The sequence below is a fragment of the Battus philenor genome, unplaced genomic scaffold (assembly GCF_028537555.1).
Source record: "Battus philenor isolate CCGP_79_NKW_IND1 unplaced genomic scaffold, ilBatPhil1.0.hap1 SCAF_15, whole genome shotgun sequence".
NCBI classification, from domain to species: domain Eukaryota; kingdom Metazoa; phylum Arthropoda; class Insecta; order Lepidoptera; family Papilionidae; genus Battus; species Battus philenor.
Genome location: NW_027181677.1, coordinates 5785700 through 5798934, shown reverse-complemented (window position 1 = coordinate 5798934; position 13235 = coordinate 5785700). Strand labels below are relative to the sequence as shown.

The 13235-nt window shown below is 31.5% G+C and overlaps 1 protein-coding gene across 2 annotated transcripts; it reads right to left on the bottom strand.

The window, feature by feature from the left end:
- Positions 1–6575: 6575 nt before the first annotated feature.
- LOC137918855 (calponin homology domain-containing protein DDB_G0272472-like) lies at positions 6576–8250 on the bottom strand. 2 transcript variants are annotated; one of them, XM_068761782.1, is made up of 2 exons: positions 7886–7961; positions 6576–7800 (listed from the first exon to the last, which is right to left on the bottom strand). In XM_068761782.1, the coding sequence occupies exon 2, from the start codon at positions 7789–7791 to the stop codon at positions 6745–6747; it is 1047 nt and encodes a 348-aa protein (XP_068617883.1). In that variant the 5' UTR covers positions 7792–7800; positions 7886–7961; the 3' UTR covers positions 6576–6744. The 2 variants fall into 2 exon arrangements, with proteins under 2 accessions (XP_068617883.1, XP_068617881.1); XM_068761780.1 differs by lacking the exon at positions 7886–7961 and adding an exon at positions 8057–8250 and having other exon boundaries at positions 6577–7800.
- Positions 8251–13235: the final 4985 nt, after the last annotated feature.

Sequence of the window (13235 nt, the reverse complement as noted above, 5' to 3'; positions counted from 1 at the left end):
CGATCACAAATATCAAACATCTGACGATGATCTACTGTGATGATACTCAAGAATATGAAATCTTGTTCTTTTTTGTTCATTATGCTGTAATTTATTTTGACTTTATTTTGCTTATAGCTCTGATAACAAAATATTTTTATGACCATCATTTACTATACAGATTATAAGCCTTTATAGCTTGTTTCAGAACATATTATCTTTCATGATTAGTATCACGTAATACCGGAGGGAATGCGGTAAAATTATATAAGCACATGTGCCCAAATTGGTTACTAGATTTTTAATTCGTGCTTTAAGAATCTATAAAACTCTTAAAGTTGCTAGTTGCTGTAGTTCTATTTTAACTAACAATAGTTTTACAAGTGTAAAGAACTCGTTTATACTACATGAACACATTCGGAGGTGACCAATATAACTGAAATTATTTATTTGCGACTGCACCAATTTCTAACAAACCAAAATTAGAAGTCGAGAAGTATAAATATCTTTAATTAAATCAAACTAACCACAAATCATGTTTATTCTTTCCGTTTTGTTTCCCTATATTTTATTTACTGAAACAATTAGTAACAGTCTTTATGAAGGGAGGAATAAGTTTTATAATTGCTTATGTTATGTTTCAAACTATTAGATCTACAGCTCCGACATTCCTGGCGCACCTGGCTGAATCCTTTCACTCGACGACATTACACGCCATAATGCCACAAAACTAATTCTAGGAACTGCATCAAGGTATAAGCGCGGACCTGTAGTCGAAATTTTCAAGGTTATATAACCGGTGACTGTGATACGGTTAACAATAATTTCATGACAGTATTATTTTGCCTTCAGTTAAACATTAAGGCCTAGTTAAATATCTTTTTATTACTTAAGTCCAAATCAATATTATCGTATTAGGTGAAGGGTAACGCCGTTAATCATTATGCGGGTCAATAACCTGAAGGTCGCGTTAGTGATGTCAAAAACACGCATTTATAGCGAAAGAGTGTATATATATACATGTATTTGTACACATGTATGTACATACTCGTATGTATATATGTATAAATATTGTGTGACAAAAAAAATCTTGGATATTTGCACTTAACCTTTTTAATAGACTCCGCTATTGGGGGCTTCTCTGCCTGCCTTCTCTGCTTTCTGCGGTTTGCCCTGGGTACTTAGGGATAGGAACAGTTACAATAATAATTTATTCACTAAATTTACTTATTTCCATACTCTTCTTCTGTCCATCTCAATGTCATACATTCATTCCTCTTTTATTTGTCATATTTTCTTGCATTCATTTCATTCTTTTTATTCCTTTAATTCCTCCTCTCACTTACGTCGCCTTCCCTCAACGAATAACTACATCTTGTTTATTTGGTTCATTTTTATTTCTTTGCTTTATTATAGAATCTATACATTTTAAATTGTATTTATTAACTTTTTACTTTTAACTATAATATTATATCTCATTTCTATCATATGTTTTCTAATGTATAACAATTCGTTTCTATGTATTTTTATTATACTCAGTCTATTTGTTTCTCTTTGTGTATCTATTACTTTGTACATCAATTTCTAGCCTCTTCTATCACCACACGTTCAATTTTTCTATATTAACTAAGTGCACCCACTGGTTGTCTGGAAGAAATCGCTGTTTGCGATAAAATCGTCTTTTGTGCTTCATCAGTTACTTATTTCGTCTTAATTTTTTTACAAGTGTGATGTGCAATTAAGAGTTAAGAAATAAATATATAAACCTAATTGACATCAAAAGTTGATCCTAAATTTCAAATGAACAGAGAAGTCATACGATGCAGTATTTCGGATCTTATTCAAATTCATTCGTCCGTAACAAACTTTCTATTGGCGCCGATAAGGAAACCTTTTATTTTCTTTGGGTTAGCATCAAAACTTTGTTCGTGCGAAAGTCAAAATTTAAAAGAACTCGAAGATTTTGCAAAACTATTGTGCAGAATTAAATTCGCAGGAAGTCGCTGACAATTGACAGCGGAGTCACAGCTATAACGGCATACTTTGGCTATTGCTGCAAATATAAATTGAAGTAAATAAAGCGATGGATTAGCTGGATTACAATTATTCAGTTCTGATGTATTTTTTACACTTATTTATATACACAGATTGTTTGACTAAATAGGTTTCCGAACAAATGTGACCAAGTTTGTTAACAGTAGAACTTTAAAGGACAGGCCGGAAATAAATGTTATGTACAAAATAGTGATGCGAATAATGGTTGTAAATGTGCAAATACTTGTATGTATAATATAGTCGTTAATTTATGTATAACCGTGTTTACAGTTTGGGCGAATTCCTATTCTGTACATGTTTTTTTTGTTAAATATACATAATGATTATTTAAAGCTGTAAAAGCTTTAAAAAGATAAACGAATAGCTAATTTGTTTGCAGAAGGCTTTAACACTTTTACACCTTTAAAATTACCCCGTTTAAAATAATCATTCAAAAATATGTCACAATCATTTACTTTTTCTATCAGAATGCGATAGACCATTAAGTGTCGAAAGACATAAAGTAAATTGTAATTAATTTTAATATGTAGTGATCTTAATTTCGAAAACGCGTTATATGAAACCATTGATTTTTGGTGATGTTGTACCATATATTAGTTGACAGCAAATTAGCTATACATTCTCACATTTAAAGACTTTAAATCTATCATTTTATAAATGTTACAATAATCATAATAATAAAAAAACGTCTATACCTCTTATGTTTTATACCTAATATCAGAGATATGAATAATCTAGTCATAACTTTAAGCTAAACTTTGAAGCATCCTTTATATACATTTAAATTCGGAACCCAACTTTAATAATTTTGCCAGCTTCTATGAATTAAGACCTGTCCGATTTAATGTGCGTTTAAATGACCAAGTTCTCCGGAGATACCTAAAGGGCACGCACATTCAAGTCGAGATACGCGACGGCCCCGTTCTGTCACTAGTCAAAATTAACCGACGCACTTAACTATTAAACAATTTATTATCTACGATCAACATAAGCCATCGACAATGTACGGTCAACTGCGTGATTAATGTTTTATTATGAATTTACTATCTCTTTGTTCTCTGTAAAAAATTAAATATAGTACAGAGGTTATTAACAATGGAAACTAAATTAAAAATATATATAATCTAATATTTTAAATTAATTATTACAAAACCTACAACTAAAATAGATGTTAATATTAACAAAATAATCGACCACTCACGATTTTAAATTTATGTAAAAAAATACAAAATGATGTAATAACTTAGTATGTAAGTATATCATTATTATTAGCATTATGTCTTCACAGGCTCAAGTTACTTCGAAAAGAAAGAAGCTAAAATAGTGGAACACTTCCCGTTTTTTTATCATCCTTGCGCAGGTGCTGCTATATTCTGCTCTAACCATCCTCAATTCATCCGTAGGAAGGCCACCAATAGACTAAAGCCTTCTTTAAAGATTTCGAATAAGACCACTAGCTACGAGTACTTCTAGCGTCTTATGACGGCCTTTACAAGTTCGTCCTATACAGAGCCTGCCAGATCCTTAAGATCCTAAGTTACCAACTTCAAGTTGCCACTCCACTAGTCTATGGCCATTATTTTCGATCATCTAAGCATTTCCTTATTCCATTTCAAATTTTGTAGATAAATCCCGGGCATAACCCTCTCCACGGCTTATCAACTAGGCGCGAAGGTTAAAATGGCCATAAATAAGATAAAACTACCTTGCCCTAATGAGACTCCATAGTTCTATTTTCTTCCCTTAACATACGGTTATTTTACTTCTAAAAGATTTTTTTTGTTTGTTACTAAACTGATTGCATCACCTTTAACACAGTATAGTAGTTAGAAGTATTGATAATAAATCTGAATATGTATTGGGCCCTTGCCAAAATAGCCGATCCGGTTTAGTGCGTACTTAAGTTTTATTCCTGGAAAATCCTATTATCAAGAACGCGATACCGGTTTTACTACATCTGTAGGAGTATACTTGTGTTAACAATAATTGCCTCGATTTTCCCTTAACTATTGTTAGCAAAGGCTGATGAGTCAGCTGTAATTCTGTAATCAATTTTGCATGAATGAACATTCACATGTACATTCGTATAGATATCCAGGAATATCTGAGAATAAAAATATACTTATTGTCTTCATAATTTCTTTCTCCAATAGGTTGTCTGTTCGATGATTAGAGAATCAATAGTGAAATATTTTATTGATCTCGTCGTTTTAACCCATTAGACACCCACCACAAGGCATCGGCCTCCCTCAAAAATATCTATGGGGTAATATACTATAATCTAAATATACAAAAGAAAACTTGTTTGTAAGCAGTGGAAATCCCATATATTTTTTTTCGAACCTGTGATCCCAAGTCTCGGTCCTCTACTGCTGCTTATTTAATATAGTACAAGAAAATAATTACATTGTTAATCTGATGTTAAATGACTGGATTCGACATCCAGATCGACATTGAGAGAAATGGCGTTTTATTTTTTTAATACCGAAAGTTTTTGATTTTTGCTTTATACATTCATGTATATGGATTGATTTTAACTTTATCTGATAATAATTATAATTATTATATTTAATATTAACGTAATGTGCAAATATAGAAAAATATGCGTTTGGGATTTGAGACTCTAAATCGTCGATCAATAACTATACTAAATCATATATTTTTAAAACATATTGACTTAAGTGAATATAATATTTAGGTTTTTTGTTGCGGATAATTTAATCCACCAATACAAGAATAACAGAGATAAATACCCCTTACAGTTTAAATTAAGTAAAAAATGCAAATGAATCTAAACATTTTATTCATATAATGCGACTCAAAACATATTTGGCACACAGAATGCTCTGTGCCGTTGTTAATGCTTCGCTCACGACAGTAATAAATTAAATGTTTGGACTGTATACATACTTATCGTTGGAGGAGTGCGAAAATTATATTATATGATTATTTTAGGACGGTGTCACATAAATTGTGCAACAAAAGACACAGTATATATGAAGTAATTTTGTTGGTGAGATATTGGTTATATCTTAAAACCAGGGTATGTTATAGTGTACACGCATTGAATTTGAAGACATAACAAATTTATTTTATTATCGATTTGTCTATGCCATATTTTGCAAAGATATAAAATAAAATAATGTAACAAAAAACCTTTCTCAATGGAGTGTGCAATAAAATTTCACAAACAACTGCAAACTTGCCACCGGGTAAATTTAAAATCAATATTAAAAACATATTATTGAAAAAACTATATCTATCTAGGAATACTATACTGGTGTTACTGTGAGGAATTAAATATTGTTGATGCTCATTCAGGAAGATAATTATTGTTATGGAATTATTATTAAACTATATTTAGAAAGAGAAAATTTTCAGCAGAACTGCCTTCCGAGCCGGTGGTAGCTTCCTGTAGTACTGACAATACTTTTTTATATTGATTGACGATTCGAAAATGCTTGTTATAACCTATTTGAATACAGAATGTTTTGTATTTATTTTGCTTAACTATTATAAGCTTTTAATTGTATATCAAACTATATTAATAGTTTTAAATCAGAAAGAAAATATTTAGTAAAAATAAAGTTACCAGTGACCAGAGTAAACTTAATTTGAATATTATGTTGGCTGCAGTGGCCTTAACTGTTTTTATTTTATATCTCCATTGAGAACATCTGTATATCATCTGTGGATAATGGTAATTGCTTGTCATGTACATAGCTTATTGTTTCATTAATGTCCATAAAGATGTTAATTATCATTGAGCTATTGTTTTATTCTTACACGATGGCGAAATTCAAATACTAGTGTAGATGATGACATAGGAATGTGTTACTATGACGTTTATATCTAAATAAATATGGTTTAATGGCCGTGTGCAGGCTATATCGCTCGCAGAACAAGCGGCCGCTAGGAGCTTAAAGTTCCGCGGTCTCGGAGCAGCAAGGGCAGCGCAGAACGTCCACCCACTCGTTTGAAGACGCTGGATGCAGACCGCTCCTTACCGTACCTGGGGAAGGCCTTTGTCCGGCAATGGACAATATAACGGGTGGTGTGATAATGATGATGATGAAGTAAATTCTCATAAAATAGTGTATATATGGGTAATTCTCATGAAATCTCGAAAAAATGTAAATTAAATTATTCAGAATTATTTTAGTTAATATCTATTAAATTTATCTTAAATTTGTACTATATGTGTTAGTAACTTTAGGGAATATAGTGGTCCCCAGAATAAACGAGTTTTAAATGAAGTAAATCAATATTGATAAACTTTAAAAGTGAGGGAATGATGACTGTGGTGAGGAAATGATGTTTATGTTAGTTTATTATGAAAAATTTAATTATTTATTTTTTGAACACATGTATAACTTTAGTAAGTAATATATATATGAAAATTCTGGAGTTATCTAATAACACAGCTCTGAAAGTGACTCAAATTGCTTACAGCAAAACTTGCTTTCATTTTTATATTAATTGCATTTTCTTTGCAACATGAAACTTAATTAATAATGACTAAAAATATTCAACTCATTTAGAAATTTTCAAAATCTCTTATATAAATCCTAAAATATTGTTTAAAACCATTAATATCAACATTTAGTCTTAAAGTAAACAATATTATATCACACAAGTTAGAATATAATAATATAATAGTCTTTTCCGAATCAGTCTACAATAGAATACCTTGCAGTCAAGTCTTAACTTTTACAATTTAAGCTGATTTATTTCCTTTACGGAAAAATATCCTTTTCTGATAAATTTTGGAGGTTCAATTTTCTGCACAACATCAGTCCAGGGATACAATGCTTCATCCTTGGGTGTAGGCCATCTCCAGGATTTAATTACTCTTTCCATACAATCTACCACAGCGGCATCATCAGAAACTGAAGTTATTTTTCCGGGATAAATTGCGTCGTTCCACTTGATGAGAACGAAATCGCCTATATCATAAGATTCATCAATTTGGGAATCATTATCATTGAAAAAATTATTCGCAGATTGTCTACCACAAGACCGCGTTTGTACTTTTCCAAGTCTTTTTTCAACATGAGGAGTTTTCGAAGATAAGTAGTATCCCAGGTGAAAATGGCTACATTCTCCAATACATTGACAGCAAGAAAGGCTTCTAAACTCTAATATATCACTAGCGAACACAAATTGGCGAATTTTTTGCGTTCCACGGAAAGGCGTAACAGTGACACCTTGAACGTTTTTCAAAAGTGCTGATACTTTAGCTTCAGGAGAGGATAAAACCTTTTTATTTCGCCTTTGAGATCTCTTCTTGTACTTCTCTTTTTGTCGAATTTGCTCTTTTAATTCTTTTTGTAATTTAGCAATTTTTGCATATTGTATTGCTCTACGTTTTCTTAATTGCTTCCTTCTCAAAACAGCTATCATACTTTCACGCTTATTATTATTTTGAAGAACAGGGTCTGCTGCAAGTCTAGAACTTGAAGGTGATACTTTATTGAGGAGACTTGTCAGATTCTTACGGACTTGTGCCTTTCGGTGTCTGTACGATTGACTGTTTTTTTTCCAATTTTTTCTCTTTAATCTTCTTTCTCTGGAACTCATGGCAGTTACAGATTTTATTTGGCCCTTCTGTTTTTTTTTAAGATATGAAATTCGTTCTTTCTCGCGAAGTTTTGCTAACACTTCAGGATTAGATTTCATTTTTTCTCTACGTTTTCGATCATATTCTTTTTTTTTCAATTTTGCTTCTGCATCAGACAGTTTCTTTCCTCGTGCCATTTTTTAGCTCTAAAACAAAACAGAATAGTAAATTTAAGGTTGACATAAGCAAGTTCATTAAAAAACTAAGTTAAAATAGTCTAGACGTCATTACCTCATTAGTTGTCATTCCCTCATTTTGAAATGAAATGAGGGAATGACAAAATAAAACATAACCTCAAAAATCTCCAAATGTAGTAAACTGCTGTATGTAAATTTTTCGGTGATTTTACTGCTTCTAAAAACATACTTTATTTTTAAATTTATATTCGAATATAGTAATTACCTCTTTGTTTTCTTCTCAGTGATGGAATGACTGTCTGAAATGTAATCTTTGAAAAATTGTAATTTAATCTTCTTCCAACAAGTACTCCGACAATTTTAATACAACTTCGCCATTCTGAGCAATTGTTAGTGTCACCAACTATCAAAAATTAATAGAAGTTCCAATAAAAAATCTCAAGTACGCTAACTTATCGACTGTCGGTAATGGTATGAGGGAATGACTATTTTTTAAGGGACACATGTCAAATCAACATTTCCTCATTTATTTACGATCTATAATCCTAAATTCGAAGAATTTTTAAAATTTTGATGTATTTTTAATAAAATAGTCACACGCGCAAACATAAATTTTAAGCAATTTCTAGTTAAAAAATTATAACATGTTTTATTTTAAAGTTTGGGACATAGTGAGGGAATGATTTTAAGGGTATTATATATTTATTATTCCTTACAGATATACATAAAGTTTTAAGGTTATTACCAAAATTATTAGCCTAAGTGATGTTCTTTAAAAAAAAAAAAAAATACCACCATGAATAGTTTCGAACTGTGTAAAAACTAAAAGGACAAGAATTTCGAGATTCCATGAGAATTACCCATATGTAGACCAATACCGATATAGAATACAATCCAGCGGTGGTCGATCATATTGGGCACCAAGAAAACGAACTGTTAAACGCATGACAAGTGACGGCTTCTGGAAGGCCCAAACTGCCTATCTTGTCGTTTAGCGTTAACCGAAAGGATTGAAGAGTAAAATAAGAAATGAATAGGTCCGAGCTGGCCCCTAGGAGAACTAGCGAATTCACTTATCGCTCAGGCGGTAAAACTACGAATCTCTAGAAAAGCAGTATGTTAACATGTTAGAATCTATCATTATAAGTAATTATTTATATGATTATGTATTTATACGATTAAAATGTAATTGTTTTAAAAGTTATAAAACTCATCGCCATTTCGGCCGTAAGAGTTCAACTACTACACATATGCCTCTCCCACAGATTCCATTAACACCAATAGCCAGCGCCCTGTATCCATCTTCCAACAAACTTAGCATGATCGTCTGCCCACCTGGTGGACGCCGTACCCTGTGCTTGCCGGTCTTTTGTTTACACTTTAGAACCTTAAAGCCCCTGCGGCCATCTTTTCTGCGCGCTATATGGCCTGCCGATTGCGACTTCAAATTGCCATTCAGCTGTGTCTTCTTCAGTTGATCTCGTATGAAAATTCCGAGTGTACCATAACTATAAATCTATTAAAATAATTATTTGTTCAACTTGACAAGATAATTACTTAAAGCTTCTAGCTACTGTCACCTGTCGTGTACAAACGTACCAAGGGTTTAACGCGGTGTAATGCCTAGGTTTAATGATTTAACAGTAATTATTGACTTCAATCACAGATATCCGTAATAAATCGTTACATGTTTGTGTCAGTCGTTAGGCAGTTAAATTACAATAGCACCAATTAAACGTTTGTCTGATGCGATGAATCCTTTTCTCGGAATTGAAAAGTAGAAATACCCGCCTTTTATTATATGCATTTAATTTGTAATTTTATGCAAGAAAAATTGTTCATGCATGCTCTGAGTGTAAGTAACGAATTGCGGGGCTTCCCCAATGGACTACCAAGGGTTTTATTAAATTTGTAATGCTCGAATTAATTAATTAGTTGCGCAACAAAATTTTAGCATTATCTTTATAAAAATTCCGCTTCATTAAAAGTAAATTAACAAATACTCACCTGTCTCCAAGGTATTACACAACATTGTCTCATTTTTCAGCCAGAGATTAAATACTGTTACGATAAAAGTGTACCCTTTTTGAGGTTATTCGTAAATTAAGACCTTTTTTGGTGTATTGTACGGAACTACTGATCAGCCTGCCTGTGTCATCGAACGGGGATATATCATAAATTCGAATATTATTTTTCATAAAATAAAAATGGCGATAGAATACAATTATAGAAAATTTATATTATTTATAAAAAATATTTTTATAGAAGTATCTTAACGTCGCTCAAGTTTAGTCAAAATATCTTTATTGAAACTCTATGTTACTTAAACACAATTAGCAATAGCTGTTATTTGCAGACAATATTAGAGTTTTCTCAAATCCCCGCTACACATGGAACATTCTTTGTTCAAAGTTGAAACAGACATTTTCGTGACGGAGAAAAAAATTACATTTCTCAATGTCGTTCGAAAAAAAACTTTTCTGCTTTAGCAATCAGAACAAAATGCTTGGAAACCTTTTCCCGACCTTTATCAATTCTACGAAGTTTAAATTATGGAACTGTTTCACCGTTAACGCAACATGCATTTTACTAATTGGATGCTTGACATTTTAGACAAGGCGGTATAAATTTTTGGAGATTGACATCGGGGGACAAATTAGTTGAACGTCGATCCACATTCGACTGTTCCGTCTCGGCTTATGAATTATAAATGTAATCTAATATTCATATCAACACGCATACGAAACTATTCCGATCCGGTAGTCGGTTAATTGTAATAGCTTAAGGCTGATTTCGGCACCGCTGACACGACTTCGTATACGCGTATCAATAAAATCTTAATTGTAATTCAGTGATTAACAGTCCATATACAAATTACGCTCGTTAGTAATCATAAGGACAAACGAAGTGGCTGTTCGTTGAATAGTAAATAACCTATATAAAGTAAAACAATTTACTACAAGAAACACTGATGTTTTTTTCGAAACCTATCTTCATATGAAACAATGCATCTAATGAATAATTACAACTGCTAAAAAAACAAACAAAAATCTAAATATAGAGAGTCAATAAACTTTAAAGGGAATATTTGAGGAATAATTGACGTAACTTCTCTTTAATTGTGTATGATGTGTAATTTACATGAAAATGTTGATAAAATAAATACAAAGATGTAAAAGCATTAAAGAAATGAGCTTTTACACCTATAACCAATCACGCTGTATGTCCTCCATGTGTTTATTAGTAATAACATAATAAATATGGTATTTATGTATTGTATAGTAATTAGTAGTTTTAATGTTTTGTATTATTTTTCTATCACATTTACAAACCAGCCTAATTCTTATTTCTGCACCACACTTAATTGACTAGTAGAGAATGTCTATAAGGCATTAAGTCCGTCATAACACAATGTATGAAAAGGTAAATAAATAGCTTGTTATTAAAAAAATAGTTTTTTGTTATAATTCGCTATAATACTTTTAAAGACAAGAGTATTGCGGATCGTTTCTTTAATAAATTAAAGTAAATTTAACATTTTTCCGGCTCAGGATTGACTGGCAAGCCCAAGTATCAATAGTATTGTTTGACCACAGTACTACAGATCGGCGAATTAATTATCGTTTACGTATTCATGGTTTGTATAACCGTGTCTTAACGTTTCACAGCGCATGTCTCACAGCAGGTGTCGATTCTAAAGCGCTCGTAATTATTGTTCTTTTATCATATCATTAAAATTCAGGTCCCGACGTTTGCAAAATAATCGCGCCCGTGGCGACAATGGTTCGACATTCATTATGATAGATAGGTATCTGTGGAATTAGACGGTGAATAATTAAAATTAATTCGAACGAAAACGCGTTAGAACTGGACGCAGTTAACAGCGCTGGTCACGAAGACATTTGTTACCTTTTTGAAAGGGCAACTTTAGATTTTGATTGCAAGTCGGTAAGAACAAGTCTATAAGAACCGCTTTAAATAATTATTTTTTAAAATTATACCAGTCGTTATAAATCGTTACAAATAAATATTACACATATTGATTTATTAAAAAACAAGGACTTAGTTTCATAACAGATATGGGTGAAAGTAGTAAGTAGTTAGACGGTTAAACAAGCCGTTGAAATCATAAATTGCTCGATGGTATAATTTTACGAAATTTATGTTGTGACGGCTTTATCAAAGAAGAACATTAACAGTTTTAAAATTCGTGAAATAAATAACTGAACGATTTTTACCTTAATTTCAATTGAAACTTTTGATGAAAGGATAAAATATATGTGTATATATATGTTGATGGTAATTAACATCTGTCGGTCTGTCTCGTAACATTTTTTATTTATTATTGCTAAACCTTACTTCTTTAAATGTGGTATAAGTAAGAATCGTTACTATCGTCATCTTTAAAAAGTTCATCTTTTATCCGACGCTTCGCTTGTTGGTCCGTAAGCTATACTCCAGAACCTCAGCCTTCTCTTTGCCACTTTACAAATTTTCGTTAGTCTACGGATGTCCTCATTCCTAAACTGATTTCGCAGAGAAATTCTGACTATAGTCGTCTCTCGTTGAGTAACTAAAGTTTCCAAATGGAGCCTGAAATAAGGCCGACGATGTCTAAGTGTCGTAAGTCATCTCGGGTAACACACATTGGCCGAAGACCTTTGTCAATGAAGTGCCTCACACTGCGGAATATTAGACGAAATTGCGCAAGGACAACAACCGATAGTGTAGGGATAAACATTTTAATCAATAAAATTATGTATTTTAAATAAATATTACAGTAAAGTAGTGCATTATTTTGCTTCTCATGACCTCGATAAAGTAGCTCAATGCAACAATGTTTATTTAAAAAAAAAAACATTTATTTTCGTTTCTTGAGAATTTTAACACTAAAAAATATTACATAAAATAAGCAAAATACTCGAATTCGTAATAATATTTTTATAAACGAAATAATTGGGTCATGCTAAATCTTTTTATAATATATAAATGGTTATTTTTTCGAGTCAAGAAACCTATATATGTAGACCTAACACCAATAGTATGCATTCTAAAGAAATTAACAAAATTTGAATTTTAACAGATACGTTCATAGTAATTAGGAAGGGAAATTTGAAGCAATACTGTATCTGTGCCAATGAATACCTGAGTAAACATATATTAATAGAGGTTTATTAGTTATAAGTAAAAAAGCTTCAAAAGGTAATATATAGCTCATTTGTTTTCAATGAATGTAAAGTTTCAGAAATAATAAATAACGTATGTACTAAAAACATTTTCAAAATTCAAATTATTACATAATGAAATTAATTATTATTTACTACCTATCTCTGCAGACTTCGTATTACCAGAAATTATAGGCCTGTGGCATTACTATAGAATAAATAATAAATTAATTTAATGTATTTTAGGACGATTACTTTACACAAGATGATTGGAAATAG

What these genes read in the sequence shown, in the direction of transcription:
- LOC137918855 (XM_068761780.1), bottom strand. Translation starts at nt 7,791, where the DNA reads ATGGCACGAGGAAAGAAACTGTCTGATGCAGAAGCAAAATTGAAAAAA.